Source organism: Stegostoma tigrinum, chromosome 6 (assembly GCF_030684315.1).
Source record: "Stegostoma tigrinum isolate sSteTig4 chromosome 6, sSteTig4.hap1, whole genome shotgun sequence".
In the NCBI taxonomy this organism is placed as follows: domain Eukaryota; kingdom Metazoa; phylum Chordata; class Chondrichthyes; order Orectolobiformes; family Stegostomatidae; genus Stegostoma; species Stegostoma tigrinum.
This window is the reverse complement of record NC_081359.1, coordinates 81563254-81582935: the sequence shown is the minus strand read 5'-3', so window position 1 is coordinate 81582935 and position 19682 is coordinate 81563254. Positions and strand designations below refer to the sequence as shown.

The window sequence follows — 19682 nt, the reverse complement described above, 5'->3', positions numbered from 1 at the left end:
AGTTGATTACCTGCTTCCACATACAGTAGCAATAGCTTTGAAACATCCTGATGCCAACTGGTGAGATCCGGTATAACAACGATCTACAGCCCAATTAAAAAGGTTCACTTGGTCTGGATTTAGCTCTAGCAGTAATATCACAACTTCACAGCCAAGCTGATGGACCTGTAATTTCAAAGAAAGGCTTTGAAACCTCAATGTGGCCTAGAAGTTACATTTCTTATGCATTACAATATAAACGCTTAAACTGCTTGTATCAAATTTGTACTAATTTGAACAGCTGAGTGTCTTCATAAAATTATGGGCTTAGGAATCTGATACATTTACAGTGGTACTATGATATAATTGCATGGTGTAGTTTTCAGGTTTGTATGCATGCAAATAAATAAAGTATGCTGAATGAATCAGTCTTGATCATGCAGATCTCCCAATGTTTCCTTTCTAAAAAATATATGTTTATATAATATCTCCATGTCAGCAATTGGTTATTTAAATTAAACATCAATATATTCTTCAACTGTTAACAATCTAGGTAAATTTGAAACGTTGTATTAAAATTACTTTTTAAAAGGTAAAACATTTAGGATTTTTTTTGTTTTGCAACATACAATGTATATGTGAGAAATAGTTTAATTACATTCAGAAAACATTTCAAAATAAACTACTCATTATCATGAATCTTTCACCATTAACAAAGATTTTAGATTCAAAAGGCTAAAATGAATAGTTTTGATGGGAGGAGGCCTGTCCACTAGCTGGGAAGCTAAAGCAACTCTATCATGGCTATTTTTGGAAGCCTGGGCAAAGATTCAATGAAATTTAGAGTGATAATTACCACCTAGCATCAGGGCTTCCATGCCTTTAAAAATGAAGATCTTACTTCTAAGATCAGCCGACCAATCAGAAAGAAGGAGTGATGGCCACCGCTGGTACTACTGTTGGCTGAAACTACCAGTGCCGAATGAGTGTGCATGTGTGTGTTGGGGGTGGGGGGTGTTGGCTTGCCAAGACATCCAAACAGACCCTGGGTGAGGGGATGCAGATGTTGGTGAGGACAGGGAAGGGGCCTCTCAGTGAATGAGCCACATCCCCCTGACCTCATCAGGAGGCCACCAGGTAGAGATGTGGCCTCTATGTGGCACTGAATAGCCATGTAAGGCTTCAAGTGGCACCAACAGGAAGGTAATCTTAATCTTTCCTAAATTTGAATTAATCAGTCGGGAATTGGGAAGGCAATAGGCACTCTACCTCCAGATTTTATGATCCTGCACCCAATTCCACACAACCCACCTTACTTATTTTCTAATTACTCCCATAGATGAGGGGTGAATGAATTAAATTCCTCCCAAGAATGAACACCAAATCAAAATCTTAATCTTAACAGGGCTATTCAAATACAGATACTACAGATATAATTGGATGTGTATCCCCACAGCACAATAGCCTTGTGCCTTGATGGAGTTCAAATTGCTATTTCAATATTATTTTACAATATGACTGGCAAATTTACATTCAAAACCCCCAGAATTACTGCATAGAAAAATGGGTTAAATTTATTTGACACTGATGTCATAAAATTATTCTTTGACAGAACTGTTTTCTAACATTCAGTTTGGAATTTTGTATAAACTGTTCAAAAACTCACATTTGTCGATTTTGAGCAATCACATCTACCTTTATAAAGTTAGATAGGAAACATAAGACTTAGAAGCAGTGTGAGGCCATTCTGTCCAGAAAGCTTATATAATTTAATAGCCTTATGGCTGGCCTAATTACAGTCTCAGCTTGATTTACCTGTCTGCACCCCATAACGTTTGAACTCCTTGACAATCAAATGGTCAATCTAAAGTCATGACTTACAGTATTTTAAGGTTCTGAGATGCATTTCTTGGAATCAGCATTAATTAATGTGCCTATGTCACAATAAGATTAAATGTGTGCAGTAAATGTTAGTAAATATGACTGTTAGGAGTCAGTTATTTTCAAAATAGGATGTGAACATCTCTTCTGCAGAACTGCATGTTGAGTCAGACAGTGGAGAAATAATGACTCTGCAAGTGCAAAAGATATTGAATGATCAAGTCATTTGCATTAAGAAGTTACCTCAATTTCCTTACCCGCAGATCATGGCATGCCAAAATATTATCCAGCCATTTATAAAGGTAGCCATCTGGAGACAGACCGACATTGTCAAACACTGGGCCACAACACAGTACAGCTGACATTGCCTAAGAAATGTGAGGAAAAGCCAAAAAAATTTAATCAAATAACAAGTTAAGCTCAACTACAGTTATTTTACAAAAGAAGTTTAAGCCAGGTGTTGACACTTAGATCTTGGGAGTTTTTTTGGTTCTCTTGGCCTCCTGCCTTAACTCCATGGAAGGTATAAAATATTCCCCAAAAAATAAAGGCAAGAAAGTTATGTTTCAGAGGTACACAGCTTCAGCCAGAATCTGAGGAATGAGGTGGGACAATCTTAAAGATTTGCCTGTTGGGAATGAAATCAAGGAGAATTTTTTTATTCACACAGTGAAATGGCAATATCAAACCCTGTTCACACAAAATGACATCGATAAAGGGGCAGTTGAAGTTGCAAGACCGAGATTGTTAGATTTAATTTTGGGTGAACTCGGACAAACGAAGCTGAAGTCAATCCATCAGTATAAATCATTTTGAGCAGCTAATGTTAATGAGGCTGCAAAGATGGTGTAGATTTCGCTCATGAATACACAGTGGTCCAAAAAGAGTGGTAGTGGGGTGAGGATGTGTGGTCACCACCATGTAATTGAGGTATGTGGCCAAAAGGCAAGGATTTTGGGTCTTTCAGTGGAATTGAGTCATCTAGTTGAAGAGATAAAAAACAGAAAATGCTGTAAATACTCAGCAGGTTAGGCAATATCTGCATAGAGGGAAAACAGATGTTTTATATGTGTAGCCTGGAAAGGTCATCAGTTTCAAGCATGAACTCACTTTCTTTCTCCAAGGACACCATCTATGCTGCTTAGTATTTCCAATATTTTCTTCTTTTACTTTACATTTCCAGGATTTTCAGCATTTTTGTTTTGACCACTTAAAGACTCGAAATTTCAGTCAGGGCTTGTTATACAACTAGGTAGGGTCTCCATTTATAAATGCTCTCTGATGAAGGGTCCAGGCCCGAAACGTCAGCTTTTGTGCTCCTGAGATGCTGCTGGGCCTGCTGTGTTCATCCAGCCTCACATTTTATTATCTTAGGGTCTCCATTTATCCAGTTTTATACTAGCCAATTGAGCTTTCAGCACATCTTCTACTGTTCTGGCACTGGATGCATGCCAGTCTGGTAGTGTGACTTTGGAAATGTCCAACACGAGGAAAGTCCAATAGGTTGCTTAATCATGGACACTTGCCATCAGTCATTGACCAGTGGAAATGATTTTAAATGACATTGACAACAAGTGATGAAAAACAGGTTGACAAGGGTGGTGCTGCTAGTGTCTGGCATACTGACCTCGACATTGCAGAGGCTCAGTGCCAGCTCTCAGCCACCTCCTCTTGTCTCCCCCGGATCATGATGCTTTCCATTCGGCATCAGGCCATTGTGTTCGCGGCTGTCACCAACCTTATCTCATCTGATGACTTGCCCCCACTGCCTCCCAGGTCACAGTTCCCCAACTCCGTACAGCTGGCTTCTACCTTCTCTCCAGAAGTCATAAAAGGACTGCTCTAGCAGGCCCATTATTTCTGCCTTTTCCTTCCCACTGATCTTATCTCCTCCTACACTGACTCGATAGTTTCTCTCCTTGCCTAGTTCCTTCCCACTTAAATCCTCCTTACATTTTATGTTGGTTTCAAAATTCCTGGTTGGCAGGCACTAATTGCTTCTTCTGCACCATGGGTTCCACAATCTCTCTACCCATACATTCCCCATTGGTTTGGTGCTGGGGCTCTCTGCTTCTTCACAATAAAAAGGTATGAAGCATTCCCATCCACCATCCTACTCCTTTGCATGGACTCATTCATCCTCAGTTTGAGCAACTTCTCCTTTAACTTCTTTCATTTTCTTCAGATCAAAGGGGTGGCCATGGGTTTCCGCTTGCGTGCAAATTATGCCTGTATCTTTGAGGAGTACATGGAACATTCCTTGTTCCAATCCTGCTTGGGCCGCCACCCACAACTCTTCTTCAGGTGGAAAAAAAAAGTGGAGTTCCGATGAAGACTCAGACTTGAAATGTTCACTCTGCTTTCTTCCCACGGATGCTATCAGACCTGCTGAGTTTCTCCAGCAATTTCTGTTTTTGTGTTGACTCTGCCTGATTGTATTATGATTTTCTAAATGTCTTACGACTTCATGAATAATGGATTTCTACACGTTTCCAATTACATTTACTAGCTTAACTGATCTGTAGTTTTCTGGCTCTTTCCTTGAATAAAAGTATTACATTTATGATTTTCCAGAATTGAGAATTTTGAAACATTAAAATCATTGTACCCAAATGCACCTCTTTTAAGATGTCACAATGAAGATGAACAAGTTCAAAGGAATTTTCAACCTTTAGTCCAATTAATTTGCATAGTTATTTTTCTAATTTTTTTAGACTTGTTTACGTGATGTGGGCATCACTGGCAAGGCCTGTATTCATTATCCATCCCGAATTGCCACTTGAATTGACTGGCTTGCTATGCCATTTCAGTGGACAGTTAAGATCCAGCTGCATTTAATTTACTTTCAGATCTTCTTTTATTCAAATTGCAGCACCTGTCATGAAGGTAGATTTGAAGAAAAGAATACTTTTTATTAATTTCTTTGTTTTCTATTATTAATTCCCAGTCTCATTCTCTGTGAGACCAATGTTTATTTTAGCTGCTTTTGCTTTCTTCATTCTAGTAGAAATGTTCACAGTTTATTTTTCTATTTCTGAATAAATTTTGTACAAAAATTGTAACACACTACTTTAGGAATAATTTATTTAAAGCTCTGATACACACTGTAAATAGATGATGAAATATTTCATATCTTTACCATTAACTGACAGAACGGACAAAATTTTGCATTATTGATTTTACCTGTATATCGGTTTGGTCAAAATGTTGTGGGTAATTGCGTTTTGGGATTTCCCCAAATTTTAAATAATTTTACTTCCATTAGCATGTATTGATACTACCAATTGATTGTCTGCCTAGAGACCACCTTGATTAAAAGGCTGTACATTTAGTCAGGTAAGCAACTGGTCATTGAAGACCACAGCAGCTGGTAAATCTGTACTGGCATGGGGGAGGGGCTAAGACTGAGGATGGAAATCTTGAGGTTGGGGGTTTGAAGGGAGGGATGATGTCAACCTGTGGGAAGGAGAGGCATCAGTCAGGTGTGCTGCCAATCCTGGGGGTCTGGGGGAGAAGGGGTGGCGATTAACTGAAGTCGTATCATTAAGCGAATTATAATGATGGCTATGAAGTCACTGCTCACCAGTCCAATTTCCAGCCTTAGTTGAAACTGAAACTTGGTGGGTTTGGGTTGGGAAGCAGATTTCTGAGACTCTAACCACCCGCCATTTCGGCCCAATGCCTCCACACTTCACAAATCACTTGAATAAATCCTTTAAATAAATGTAAGAAACCTGAAAATGTCTAATATTTGTTGTACAGTGGAAGGTAGAGATGGGTGAAGGTGAGGTGAGGTGAGCAGAGCTGACATTCTGGCACTATTCCTGAATTAAAGGGCAATGCTCCTGAACAAGGGGCAGCATGGTTGCTTAGTGTTTAGCACTGCTGCCTCACAGCACTAAGAACCCGGGTTCGATTTCAACCTTTGGTGACTGTCTGTGGGGAATCTGCACAATTTCCCCCTGCCTGCATGTGTTTCCTCTGGATACTCCGGTTTCGCCCCACAATCCAAAGATGGCAGGTTAGGTGGACTGGTCATACTGAATTTCCCTGTAGAGTCCAGGAGTATGGAAGCTAGGTGGATTAGCCATGGCAAATGTGGGGTTACAGGGTAGGGTAGGGAGCCAGGTCTGCTGGGATAGTCTTTGGAGGGTCACTGTAGACTTGTTGGGCCAAATGACCTCTTTCCATGCTGTAGGGATTACATGATTCTATTAAAAAAAGTTTCATGCCTACCAGGAACATCTCTAAACAAATCAGTGTAAATAACTGGGCAACCACCAGGCAAACAATCCAAATTTACAATGTACCAGATTGTGACAGGTCAGCAGGGTCAGTTCCCCATGAGCCATTTATGCAGAGCTGCAAACGTGTTTTGCTACTTTTGAGACTAACAATTTGAGTAATTTCTGTCAGCAACATTGAACTCAGACAAATATACTCAAACAGAGGTTGTTATTATTTCATTTCAAAGTTGACATCTAGAAAACATCTTTTTTGAAAAAGTGAATTCAAAGTCAAAGCTAGTAATGGTCACTGTACAAATATAATATTACTTTAGAAGAAATCTTACACTGGAAATAAACATTAGTCTGCAAAATATTATTCAAAGTAACCATCAATTTTATTTGACTTTTGTTCAAATCTCATCAAGTCAAGTAAATGAACCGTGGAACCAAGCACACAATGAAAACATACCTTTAAAGCACAATACTGGTATCTTGTAATTTGATGGTTTCTGTCACTATAACGATCCAGAGGAGTAAACATGACACTAAAAGGCCCTGCCCACTGGCTGAACAAAATGAAAAGGTGATGACGCAAACTCTGTTGTGGGAATAGGAATCTCCGGTGATGTACTACAAAAGAAGAAAAGAAGCGATTACCCTCTTAATTGAAGGAAGCCACATGCAGAATTGCAGGAGCAGGCAAATAAAAGGTTATTTCTTTGTTATCAGAAATTTTAAACCAGGCTGGTTGACTCTATTTATCAGGGATTACACTAAGAAATGAACCAGTGAATGGCTGTCACCTATTTTGTTGAGTCGAAGCAGGAGCCATGCACATACGTGTTCTTTCGGTCTGCAAAGAACAGGGTACTTTGTATTAATACATCTAGCTTCCAGTATACTAAAGTATATACCACACTGCAAGCCCAACTGACAATCCTAAATTGGTTGTCAGTGTAATTCTTTGTACACTCAGGCTTATCAAGCAAATGTCGTCCAATGATAGAATCATATCTAATGTTAGGGGTTGAAGATGATTGACAGGATCTATCTTTCCCCTATGGCCTGGCATTAAAATTTTGAAAAGATCTTTAAAAGTTGAATCAAAGTAAGATGTTTTCACACTAAAGCTGGAGAAAATGAGGAACCAGCTTCCATGGGAGCCCTCGTATTCAAGTTCAACTGGAATGCTTAAAAACACTCTTATTTTGGATTAAAAAGATAAAACAGTGTTGACTAGCTGGAATAACAGAGCAAATACAATGGGCTTCAACTGTTCATGTCAACCAGTAAAACAATGGTCTGAATAATGACATACAATTTGATATTTGGTTCATCAAACACCGTTATCCCCAACAATATTCGTTATCCCTCAAATATGGGAAGAACATCACCAATATACCTCTGACCTTGATACCGTCCAAGTAAAATTGGAATTGAATGTGTGCAGAACATTCTGCTTCTACTGTTTGTCTTATTGGAAAAAAATTCAAAATATTTACAGCATTATAACCATCTAGGCACAATAATAGTTGCTTACTAACATTTATTAACTCAAAATTAACATGTCAGGTCTGGTTTAATTGCTTTCACCTTAGCTCTTTACACACACAAAACACAGTTCCATTAACCTTGGGCTTTTAGCTCAATTAATTTAGTTCTCCTTCTTATATTTTATTCATCATAGATTGATGGTCAGCGATTTCAATGGGAATAATTTAGTGAATGAATGCAAAAATATATTTCTTTTTCCTCATATAAAAAATATCAATTTTGCACCACAGTGGTACTACCTCAAAACAACATTATATTTCTGGGCAAATTAGTAGCATCATAAGAGAGTAGCTAAAATACTCCTAACCTACTTTCTATTTGAAGAACATATAAAATGAAGTTTAATTATAAGTATGCATGCACTTTCAAAAATGTATTACATTCCCAACTGGCTTGTTAAGAACTATTCATAATTCATACATAACTAAATATCAAAGATCATTTTCTGACTTCAGAAGTCCAACTTGCCAGAGATGAGCATTGCAAATATGGGTGCTTGTTGTTTGTAACTTTCTAACCAGTTGAATTAGTGGCTAGAAAATGGCAAGCAGCAAGTCCTCAGATTAATGCTGTATGCTCCTGGTAGGTAGAGTTCACTGTCAGAAACGTGAAGCCATCAAGGTAATCTGTTTTGTTTTTTTGAAATCCTTAAAGGCCTTTTAGTAGTAAACAACACATAAAAGACAATTTACTTTTGGAAAATTCTTTCAGGACAAAACTTGCCACAGTGGACCAATAAAAACCATGCCTCAAATTAGAAAAGCAACAGCACAGGTAGAATGGCTTTACCTGGAACACATTGGATCAAATTGGCTACCATTGCACTAAAATGTGCTCGGATGTCTTTTAGAATTTCAACATCTTTGTCATTTTCTGCTTCCAGTAGCATCCTGGTTAAATCAACATACTCTAAGAACAGAGCTCCCAGTGCCAAAGTATCCCGTTCTAAAGCTCCATTCGTACTAGTAAATAGAAAGAAAGCTGAGGTTTATTCAATGCGGTTGAAGACTAAAGACATTTATTTTCAACAATTAATTGAAACACATTTGGATTAATTGTTATTTATTGGCTTACTTTCATGTAAACTGGTTAAAAAGTGCTACAAATCTTGCCAGAATGATAATGTAACTCAGACGACAAATGGAACTCAGATTTTTGATGTCAGTTCATTTGCATTTCAAGAGTATTCATTACTTCAAGAGTAAATCTGAAAATGTGTAGTTGTGGTAGGAACAGAAAACTCTAAGTTATATTTAAAAGGTATTGAAGGATTAACAAAAAAAAAATACAGAACAGATGTAAAATATCTTGCAGCTTTTGGGAACATTCTAATAGTATTTGCAAACTGGTAGCATTTCTAAAGGATGATGGGCCAGTTATCTTATCACCTGTCATAGGGAACATGTTAGAAGCTACTATTAAACATGTTATATTACTTAAATATTATTTAAATGCTGAAATTCAAGAGAAAGCTGCTGCACAGCAGGATGTGGGGGGGGGTCTTAGTTCACAAATCACAAACAGCTAGCAACCAGATTCAGTGGGTAAGAGGGAAGGCAAATTGAATGTCAGCCTTTATCTTAGGAGTTACCACCTTATCACCTATGAATGATAAGTGGGGAACAGTGGGTAGTGTCACATGGCATGATTATAAAAAGTGAGCAATCTGACGCATGAGGAGAGATTAACTAGGTTGACATTGCTTTCACTAGAGTTCAGATGAATGAGGGGGATCTCAGAAACTTATAAAATTCTAACAGGTTTGGACGGGGTAGATGCAGGGAGGATGTTCCCGATGGTGGGTGTGTCCAGACCAAGGGTCAGAGTATGAGGATTTGGGATAAATGATTTAGGATGGAGAAGAGGAGTCATTTCTTCACCCAATGAGTAGTGAGCCTGTGGAATTCATTACCACAAGAAGTAGTTGATGCCAAAACATTGAATGTACTCAAGAGGTGAACGGGATCAAAGGTCATAGGGAGAAAGCAGGATTAAGCTTCTGAGTTGGATGATCAGCCATGATTGTGAAGAATGGCGGACCAGGCTCGAAGGGCCAAATGGCCTCCTCCTGCTCCTACCTAAGGCTCTTGAGTAGATTTGCTCCTACGTTCTATGTTTCCATTTTGTTTGCCACTCAATGGCGTTTGATATGTTAGTTTTGCAATACATTTGGAAGTGTGGTAAACAGCACTTTCAACCGTTGTGCTTGTATACTGCATGGTAGTTCAAGATGTCTTAGCAGCAGACAGCACAATTCAGAGGCTGGATTCTGAAAATGTAGAAATTATTAAGATATAATTATTGCCAGATAGGCACAATAGTATCTGCATTCATAATGGCTGTTATTTTGCCAGTGAGTGACAATTGTGAGTGTTGATTGCCTTTAAATGCATCTTTCATGCAGTAACAAGATTAACGCATAACATGCTTTACGTGGGTAACTATATGGAAGATTCAAATATTAGTCTGAGAGACTTTCACATATGTATGCCATCTAATCACCTGTTCCAAGATTGAATTTTCATCACAGTACGAGAATAACAATAAATATGGACACCAATTAAGGTAAGTCAATTAATGGCAGTTATCAGAAGCTAATCTGAATTTTCCAATTAGCTTTTCAAATTTTGCCTTTGGTTAAAAAAAACTGGTTGTCTCTATATTTATAGTTCATTTATAATACTTCTTTCATCGCTACCTTCCTTGGCAACCTAACCCTGTGTGAATTCTCCCCTCAGTTTCCCTCTTTATTCCTTTCATTGTTAAATGTCATCAATACACTTCCATTTGTTACAATCCAGATCGGAGCTCTACTGATTGTGATTGGTGCTCTTGAGATGCCAATCACGTATCTAATATTGATGATTCAATGATTTGACACATAGTAGAAAACTTTGTTAATCTTTCACTTCAATTATTTTATTGCAAACTTACTTGTCGCTTATAACACCAGCATCAGCAAGAAGTTCAAATATCCTCAACAGTTGTAGTCGTAATAAATCTCGACGTTCACGACGCTTCTTGTTCTAAAATAGATGACAGAAAATAGAAATCTGAGACTGGAAAGGAAAAGCATAACAAGTTTACATTTGTGGAAACTAACAGTGAAATGAAAATCTAACTCTTGTAATTAAATTGGAAACACCAAAAGTAGGTGAAGGAGTCATTTCCACCTATTGAGCCTGCTCTGCCAACCAATGTAGTCAGGGGTGATACTTTATCTCAGTGCCATACACTCACACCGTCCCCATGCCCTTGATCCCTTTAGCCTCTAGAAAGCTATCTATTTCTTTCTCAAATATATCTAATGACTGGCCTCCACAGCCTTCTCTGGTATGGAATTCCACAGGTTCATCACCCTCTTGATAGAGAAGTAGCTCATTCAGTCTGAAATGCTGCTAGGTATCCGAAATTTTGACCCCTTGTCCAGATTTCCTGGCTAAGGGAAACATCACTCCTGCACCCAATCTCCCCCACTCTTTCAATGAAATCCTCTCTCATTCTTTTAAACTGCACTGAATAAAGGCCCAGTCAACCCAATCTCTCGGCATATGATAAACCTGACAAACCTTCACTGCACTCCCTCTTTCCTTTAGTAAGGAGACCAAAATTCTCCAGGTGTGGTCTCAACAAAAACCTGTACAACTGCAATCAGACTTCTTAAGTCCTCTGTACTCAAATAGCTTGTAATGAAGGCCATCATACAATATATCTTCCTAACTGCTGGATGCACCTGCCTACTTGCCTTCAGTGACTGTTGTACAATGACATCAAGGTCCTTTGTACATCAACTGCTCCCAAACTATCACTATTTATATAATACTCTGCCATTCCGTTTTTCCTACTGAAGTGGACAACTTCACATTTTTCCTCATAATACAGCATACTCCATGCATTACTCACTCACTCAATTGTTCAAATTGCCTCAAAGATCCTTGTCTTCTGTCATAATTCAACATCAGTGTCTATGCTGAAGTAGATAGCAAAGGTTTACAAGGGTTTTAATGTAAACCAATAGTTTAATATTATCAGTTTCTATCTTTCCCTCATAGAGCATTTCCCTGTCCAGAAACCAACTGGGAATTAACCCATCTCTTTCTTTTGAAATATAAATACCCTTACCACGAAATTAACAAGTCAATCTTTAATAAACACTGACCACCTGGGGTAGTGTGGGGAAAAAGAAAGAAAAAAAAAGGAAAACCAGATCTTTTTTCTTTAATATAGCCACCAAACGAACAAATAGACAAATTAATATATTACGACACTTCCCACCAGAGTCTGTGTAACACTAACAAAAAATCAAAGGCAGGAAACAAGGAACGGGGGCAATTAAATTAGAAGGGTGTAATGATAAAATGGTGCTGGTGAGGTTACAATGCACCAGAGCTTTGCTGTGCCAATTTATCCTTAAACACTTTGAAGGAACTAGTGGACACTGCATAGATTATACATTAATTCCTAAATATTAAGCATTGCCTATCCACTATCATACTTTTTAATGATACTACCCAGTTGCATCACAATCAATGCACTCCTCCTACCTTCGTACTTTTCATTTGTTTAGATTTAGGATCCTAGTTTAGTATTGGACTACTTCATTTTCTATCCCAATGAAAAATTTTATCGTATTGTGATTGCATTTTCCTAAAGAATCTCTCAAGGTTATTAATAAACCCTTTCTCATTGTACAAAACCAAATCTGGAATAGTCTGCCTCCAAGTTGATTTCTCAATGTGCAGATCTAAAACAAAATCTCAAACACATTCTAATCTGACACAGTATTGATGCTCATGTGTTATGGCTAGTCTATATGTGGATTAAGGTTATTATGTGATTACCGTAGCATCTCTGATTTTCTTTTAATGCCTTCACCTACCTTACCACCACTGTTTGAAGGCCTGCAGACAAATCCCACTAATATTTTCTACCCTTGTTGCCAATTAGCTTCATCAAGACCAATTCCACATCTACATTTTCTGCACCAATATCCTTTCTCGCTACTTAATCTTTCTTTAACAATGCCATACCGCCTCATTTTCCTTTTCAATTGTCTTGGCAGATGGAATATAATGCACACAAATTTGATATGCACTTTGGCAGGAAGGTTAGGAGAGTTTCTAGGTCTTTTGGTTTTCCCAAAGACTGAATACACTTGGATCTTTAGTTCCCAGCCTTCATAATCCTGCAACCATGTCTCTGCAACACAATCATGTCACACCCAGTTACAACTATTTGCAATATTAATTCATCTACCTGCTTGTGGATGTACTGTGCATTCAGGTACAATACTAAATGACTTTTTAATGTCAATTTTACACTCTGTTTCATTCTATGTTCCCACTGGTTGCCAGTCCTGACTCCCTCACCCTTTCACTTTTGCTTTATACTTCTCTACCTTTCAGCAGCATATGAATGGTACCACAGTGTCTGCCAAGAAACAAATGCTATGACTCTAAAGTGAGATAAAGTTCAACGAGCAAATTATGGTTACACCTACTCTTGAGTAGGGCATCAGAGGCTGACCTTCACCTAGCCATTATTTTTGCACCTGACCCCATTCCTCACTTTTTAGATTTCTCAAGTTCAAAATAATAACTAAACTTGTATTTTCATTTACTAGATTTATCCCTATTATATCTTAAATAATTAAAGAATGATATTCAATCTGATTAAACAGGAGTTCATAATATTGAAAACATTAAAAAAACAGATTTATCAGAAACTCTGAATCTATTAGTACGATATAAAAACAAAAGTCTCAAAAGCTAACCTCTGGTCGGCGTTCAAGTGCTTCCTTCATTAATGGATGTAACTCTTCAACCAACTCTCTAAATTAAAGAAAGAGGAAGAAAACTATCTTTCAACAATGAATATAAACATAGAAGCTATTGTTTGTTCTATTAACGGAAGAAGGCCACTGCTAGGAGGCAGGATCTGATTCAAACTATAGGTGATAAAAAGCTAGATTCGCATCCTTAATTAAGAAATGAACAAGAACAACCACAAATGATCACACTAACAGCTGACAATTAAGCTCGGGAGATAAGTCCAGAGTAGATGCAGGAAATAAGACACTGCTGACAGCATTAGCTGTCTCAGCAACAGGTACTGATGGTACATTTAAAGGCCTACTAGCCTTGCATTCATTGCTGCCTTGTTGTAAAAGGTTTTCCTGCCCTATTGTCCAGAAGACTCCATCCGTTGTATAACCAGGCAGAAGACTCCTCTTGCTACCTGACTGGTCAGAAGGTTTAACTGCAGGGACAAGACAGACCTGCAGCAATTACACATTTACATTACTTACCAGCAGGGAGAAGAGTGAATCAGCAGGAGATATATGTGGGGGAGAGGATAACAAATACACTGAGTTTGAAAACTAAAATCAAGCAGTGCAATCACAGGAAAGTCATGAGCTAATTGGTTGGTCAATAACTGCTGTTAGGGACTATGAAAGTGCTGAAAAAGAAACTACTGTAATTTGTTTTTATTCAGGTTGTAATTACCAAACTGATAATTATTTATGAGACTGTAACAGAAAGGAAGTAAGAAGCAAGTGAATATATTATCTCATTTTTAAGTGGTACCACTTATTGGTTTCAGTTAGCACTCTTAATGGTGAGAAGAAAGATTAATTTAATAATTAATCATGTAGATGACTAGTTACTTAACTAAGACACAATAAAGACAGTAGGGCTGAAAGTGCACAGGGATTGCAGAATGTGGCAGATCCTGGATGCAAATGTGATCCAGGACAAACACGTCTGTAGTGTGAACGTGCAGCTCAAACACCTTCGCAGAGTTTATGATCTTGCGGCTGACCTGCAATACATCAGGGATAACAAGGTGTGGAGCTAGATGAACACAGCAGGCCAGGCAGTGTCAGAGGAGCAGGAAAGCTGGCGCTTCAGGTCTGAACCCTTCTTCAGAAATGGAGGAGGGGAAGGGGGCTCCGAAATAAATAGGGAGAGGGGGAGGCAGTGATAGAAAAGGTGGATAGTGGGGCAGATAGGTGGAGAGAAGACAGACAGGTCAGGGAGGAGGGGATGAAGCTAGTAAAGGTAAGTATAGGTAGGGAGTTGGGATGGGGGTTGGTCAGTGAGGAGGGAGGGGTGGGTAGGTGGGAGGGAAGACAGACAAGTCAAGGAGGCAGGGATGACAGGGGGGCTGGTCTTGGGATGCGGTCAGGGTGGGGAGATTTTGAAGCTCGTAAAGTCCACATCGAGGGCATTGGGTTGTAGGGTTCCAAGGTGGAATATGAGGTGCTGTTCCTCCAGTTTTCGGGTGGCATCATTGTGACACTGGAGGAGACCCAGGGTGGACATGTCATCCAGGGATTGGGAGGGGGTGTTGAAGTCTTTTGCGACTGGGAGGTGCTGTCGTTTGTCACGAACTGAGCTTAGGTGCTCCACAAAGCGGTCTCCAATCCTCCACTTGGTCTCCCCAATGTGGAGGAGGCCACTTTGGGAACAGTGGGCACAATAGACCACATTAGCAGATGTGCAGGTGAACATCTGTTTAATGTGGCAAGTTTTCTTGGGGCCTGGGATAGAGGTGAGAGGGGCAGTGTTTGTGCAGGTGTAGCACCTCCTGAGGTTGCAGGGAAAGATGTCGGGGGTGGTGGGGCTAGTGGGGAGTGTGGAGAGGACGTGGGGGTCATGGAGAGAGTGGTCCCTCCAGAAGGCAGGTAAGGGTGGGGAGGGAAATATATCCTTTGTAGTGGGGTCAGATTGCAGGTGACAGAAGGCAGGTTGTTACTTGGATTCTTTTTATCAGAAGGTTGTCAGATCTGTTAGCAAGGAATCTTCTGATTTTAGTCAGTCTCACTGGAAAAGGAAGGTGTGACTGTAAATGAGATAGCCAACAGGATCCAGAATGCAGGTGTACCAGAGACTCAGCCTTTACAATTACTCCACTGGTTTGAGGTTCTTTCAGCTTGTCTGGTTGAGATTGAGAAGTGCAACGTGGATGAGTTAACTCACTGTGGCGCCATGTTACAGGAGGTCAAAGTACAGGACAGTATAGTGATGGGATTGTGTTCTCACAGCAAAGTGCGGCAGTCAAGAAAGCTGTGTTAGTGTTCAGAATATCTGCTTGTGGTTGGAGAGGAACTTACATTGGGAGGAGGAAGATACAGCCATTACGGTCCATATCTATGTCAATGGTAGTTACGGAACAAGGGAAAAAGTGCACACTGTCAGTATGAGGAGTTGAGTACTAAACTAAGAAGCAGAATCTCAAAAGTAGTAATGTCTGGATTATTACCCAGGCATATGAAAAATGAGTTGAGAAAAATTAATTCATGGCTCAATGAGTAGTGTGGTACAAGTGCATTTTGGTTTGAGGTACATTGGCAGCAATACTGAAGGATGAGGCAACTTCACCAGTGAGACAGTCTACACCTGTTAAGTACTAAGGACAGTTTGTAGAGAGCTACATAACTATGGAAATAGAGATAGTGGGAACTGCAGATGCTGGAGAATCCACGATAACAAAGTGTGGAGCTGGATGAACACAGCAGGCCAAGCAGCATCTCAGGAGCACAAAAGCTGATGTTTCGGGCCTAGACCCTTCATCAGAAAGGGGGATGGGGAGAGGGTTCTGAAATAAATAGGGAGAGGGGGGGAGGCGGACCGAAGATGGATAGAGGAGAAGATAGGTGGGGAGGAGTGTATAGGTGGGGAGGGGATAGGTCAGTCCAGGGAAGACGGACAGGTCAAGGAGGCGGGATGAGGTTAGTAGGTAGGAAATGGAGGTGCGGCTAGAGGTGGGAGGAGGGGATAGGTGAGAGGAAGGACAGGTTAGGGAGGCGGGACAAGCTGGGCTGATTGTGGGATGCAGTGGGGGGGGAGGGGACAATCTGGGCTGGTTTTGGGATGCAGTTGGGGGAGGGGACAAGCTGGGCTGGTTTTGGGATGCAGTGGGGGGAGGGGACAAGCTGGGCTGGTTTTGGGATGCAGTGGGGGAGGGGCAGATTTTGAAGCTTGTGAAGTCCACATTGATACCATTGGGCTGCAGGGTTCCCAAGCGCAATCGGACATTGAGCAGTTTTTCTGCCGCCTCCGCCTCCACGCTTCCACCTATCTTCTCTTCTATCCATCTTTGGTCTGCCTCCCCCTCTCTCCCTACTTATTTCAGAATCATCTCCCCATCTCCTTTTTCTGATGAAGGGTCTAGGCCCGAAACGTCAGCTTTTGTGCTCCTGAGATGTCGCTTGGCCTGCTGTGTTCATCCAGCTTCACACTTTGTTAACTATGGAATTAGACAGGGCTAGACATCAAATTTGGAGAGATGTGGTAAATCAAAGAGTAGGTGCAAGGTAAAGGAGAAATGTTTTGATATGGGTTATGAAGCATAGATTTTGATAAAAACTAATTGAGTAGAGATCTAGGAATAGGTTAACACGTGTCCAGAAGTTACGAAAAATAATAAAAGAACAAACTGAAGACTCTCTATCTGAATACATGTAGCATTCACAACAGAATACATGAATTAAGGCAACTAGACATAGGCAATAAATGTTGCCCCAGCTAGTGATGCCCATATCCCATACCCCAGAAATGAATAAAAGAATTCTGATCGCGTGAATAGAAATACATATGATCTCACAGCCCGAACACAGGCTGCTGCATCTGAATATTAAAGCATAAAATGTCATTTAGGAGAAGACAGAAAGCCAGGAAAAGATGGAGTGCTAGATCTGTCAAATAATGGTATTATCTCAATGGAAATGAATGACCAAAGTTCAGGAAGCTGGCTAGAAGAGGTTTGTACAGGACTAGTAAATAACAAAGGCAAGAAGTCATACCTGGTATAATAAATGTCATACCCACTACAAAGGAGAAAACTTGAGGTTACTGCAGCTTAATTATCTCACTCCAAGGACATTACTATAGGAGCCCTTCATTGTAGTGCCTTAACCCCAACAATCTTCAGTTGCTTGATCAATGACGTTACTCCATCATGAGGTCAGAAGTGGGATGACTACTGATGATTGCACCACGTTTAGCACCGTTCATGACTCCTCAGACACTGAAGCAGCCTGGGTCCATGTACAGCAAGACATGGACAACATGGTTGATAAGTGGCCAGTACAATTTGTGCCACACATGTGCCAGGAAATAACCATTTCGATAGTTAGAGAGAATCTACACACTCCCACTTTGTATTCAATGGAATTACCTTTGCTGAAACCCCACTGTTAATATTCTAAGGTTTCCATTGATCAGAAAATGAAGTGGACTAAATACCGTGCTTATAAGAGCAGGTTGGGGGCTGGGAATTTTGTGGCAAGTAACTCACTTTTTGTCTCCCTACTAAAACGGATAAGTCAGGAATGAATGGAATATTTTCCACGTGGTTGTATGAGTGAAACTCTAACACTTATGATGCTTGACAACATCCAAGACAAATGTATCTTACATCCACTTTCAACATTCATTCCTTACACCATCAACACAATGTGGCAACTGTCTGTACCATCTACAAGGTACAATGCAGTAATTCATCAAACCTTCTTTGATGGTACCTCCCAAACCTACAAACTCCACCACCTGGAAGGCCAAGGGCAGCAGATGCATGGGAACGTTACCACATGCAAGATTCTCAGCAAGCCGCACACCATCCTGACTTAAAAATATGTCACCATTTCTTCACTGTTGATTGGTCAGAATCCTGGAACTTCCTTTATAACCACTGCGGACGTCTCTACACTCCAATGACTGCAACAGTTCAATTGGGGAAATTTTGCCAGGGCAGCTATGGATGAGCAATAAATGCTGATCTAGCCAGCAACATGCGTATTCCATGAACAGCTTAAAAAAATGTCAAATTGTGGGATAGAATGGGCAGAAGATTCCTAGATTAAGAGATGTTGAAAGTTTTTCAAATAGTTTCCTGAACAAGACATTCTAGAGGCAACCAGAGAGCTAGCTATACTAGGCCTGATATTATGCAAATTCATATCTCATAGCGATGACACCCTCATGAAACAGCAACTATAATATGATTGAAATTTATATTAAGTGTGACAAGAGAGGCATGAGTATTAGAACAGTAATTTAAATTTAAATAAGGGCAATTATGAAGGATTGAAAGCAGAGCAGCTAAAGAGAATTGACAAATTAGTTTGACAGATTGACTACTGCCTCTCTGTTGACCAATGCTGAAAGGGATATTCTGGGATACACTGAATGGATACATCCAAATGATACACAAAAAATATAATAGGAGGACTGATCATATGTTATTAACTAAACAAAAGCTAAGGATAGTACAAACTTTAAAAAAAAACACATAACTATACAAAGAAGGTAGGTCACATGATTAGACAGAATAGTAAAAAAAAACCTGAAGTATTAAAATAAAGGAAAACAGAGTATGAGAGACAGCTAGAAACATAAAAACAAAAAATAATACTTTGAGTTAACAAGGTGTAGAGCTGGATGAACACAGTAGGCCAAGCAGCATCAGAGGAGCAGGAAAGCTGACATTTTGGGAAGGAGCAGGAAAGCTGACATCCCCCTCTCTGATGAAGGGTCTAGGCCCGAAACGTCAGCTTTTGTGCTCCTGAGATGCTGCTTGGCCTGCTGTGTTCATCCAGCCTCACATTTTATTATCTTGGAATCTCCAGCATCTGCAGTCCCCATTATCTCTGATACTATTTTAACCTCACTGCGAAGCCTCTTCCAGGGATGCCTAACCTGAAGAAGTTACCCTCCTCCCTCCGGACCAACCTCAGGGAATCTCTCTCCCATTGACTCTCCATCTTCGGTCCGCCTCCCCCTCTCTCCCTATTTATTCCAGTTCCCTCCCCCCATCCCCCTCTCTGATGAAGGGTCTAGGCCCGAAACGTCAGCTTTTGTGCTCCTGAGATGCTGCTTGGCCTGCTGTGTTCATCCAGCCTCACATTTTATTATCTTGGAATCTCCAGCATCTGCAGTCCCCATTATCTCTGATACTATTTTAACCTCACTGCGAAGCCTCTTCCAGGGATGCCTAACCTGAAGAAGTTACCCTCCTCCCTCCGGACCAACCTCA

General features: G+C 40.1%; 1 protein-coding gene across 7 annotated transcripts in view; it reads right to left on the bottom strand.

The window, feature by feature from the left end:
- Window positions 1-19682, bottom strand: part of LOC125453068 (protein furry homolog) — a 301124-nt gene that overhangs the window by 134347 nt on the left and 147095 nt on the right. For all 7 annotated transcript variants that reach the window (XR_009445855.1, XR_009445856.1, XM_059646706.1 and 4 more), the window contains exons 24-29: window positions 13417-13474; window positions 10578-10669; window positions 8433-8605; window positions 6559-6719; window positions 2118-2228; window positions 11-165 (exon numbers count right to left, since the gene is read on the bottom strand). Coding sequence is in view for 5 of the 7 variants with exons in the window: in XM_059646706.1 (XP_059502689.1) it covers window positions 11-165; window positions 2118-2228; window positions 6559-6719; window positions 8433-8605; window positions 10578-10669; window positions 13417-13474 (750 nt within the window). In the remaining 2 variants the exon portion in view is untranslated. The remainder of the gene's footprint in view (window positions 1-10; window positions 166-2117; window positions 2229-6558; window positions 6720-8432; window positions 8606-10577; window positions 10670-13416; window positions 13475-19682) is intronic.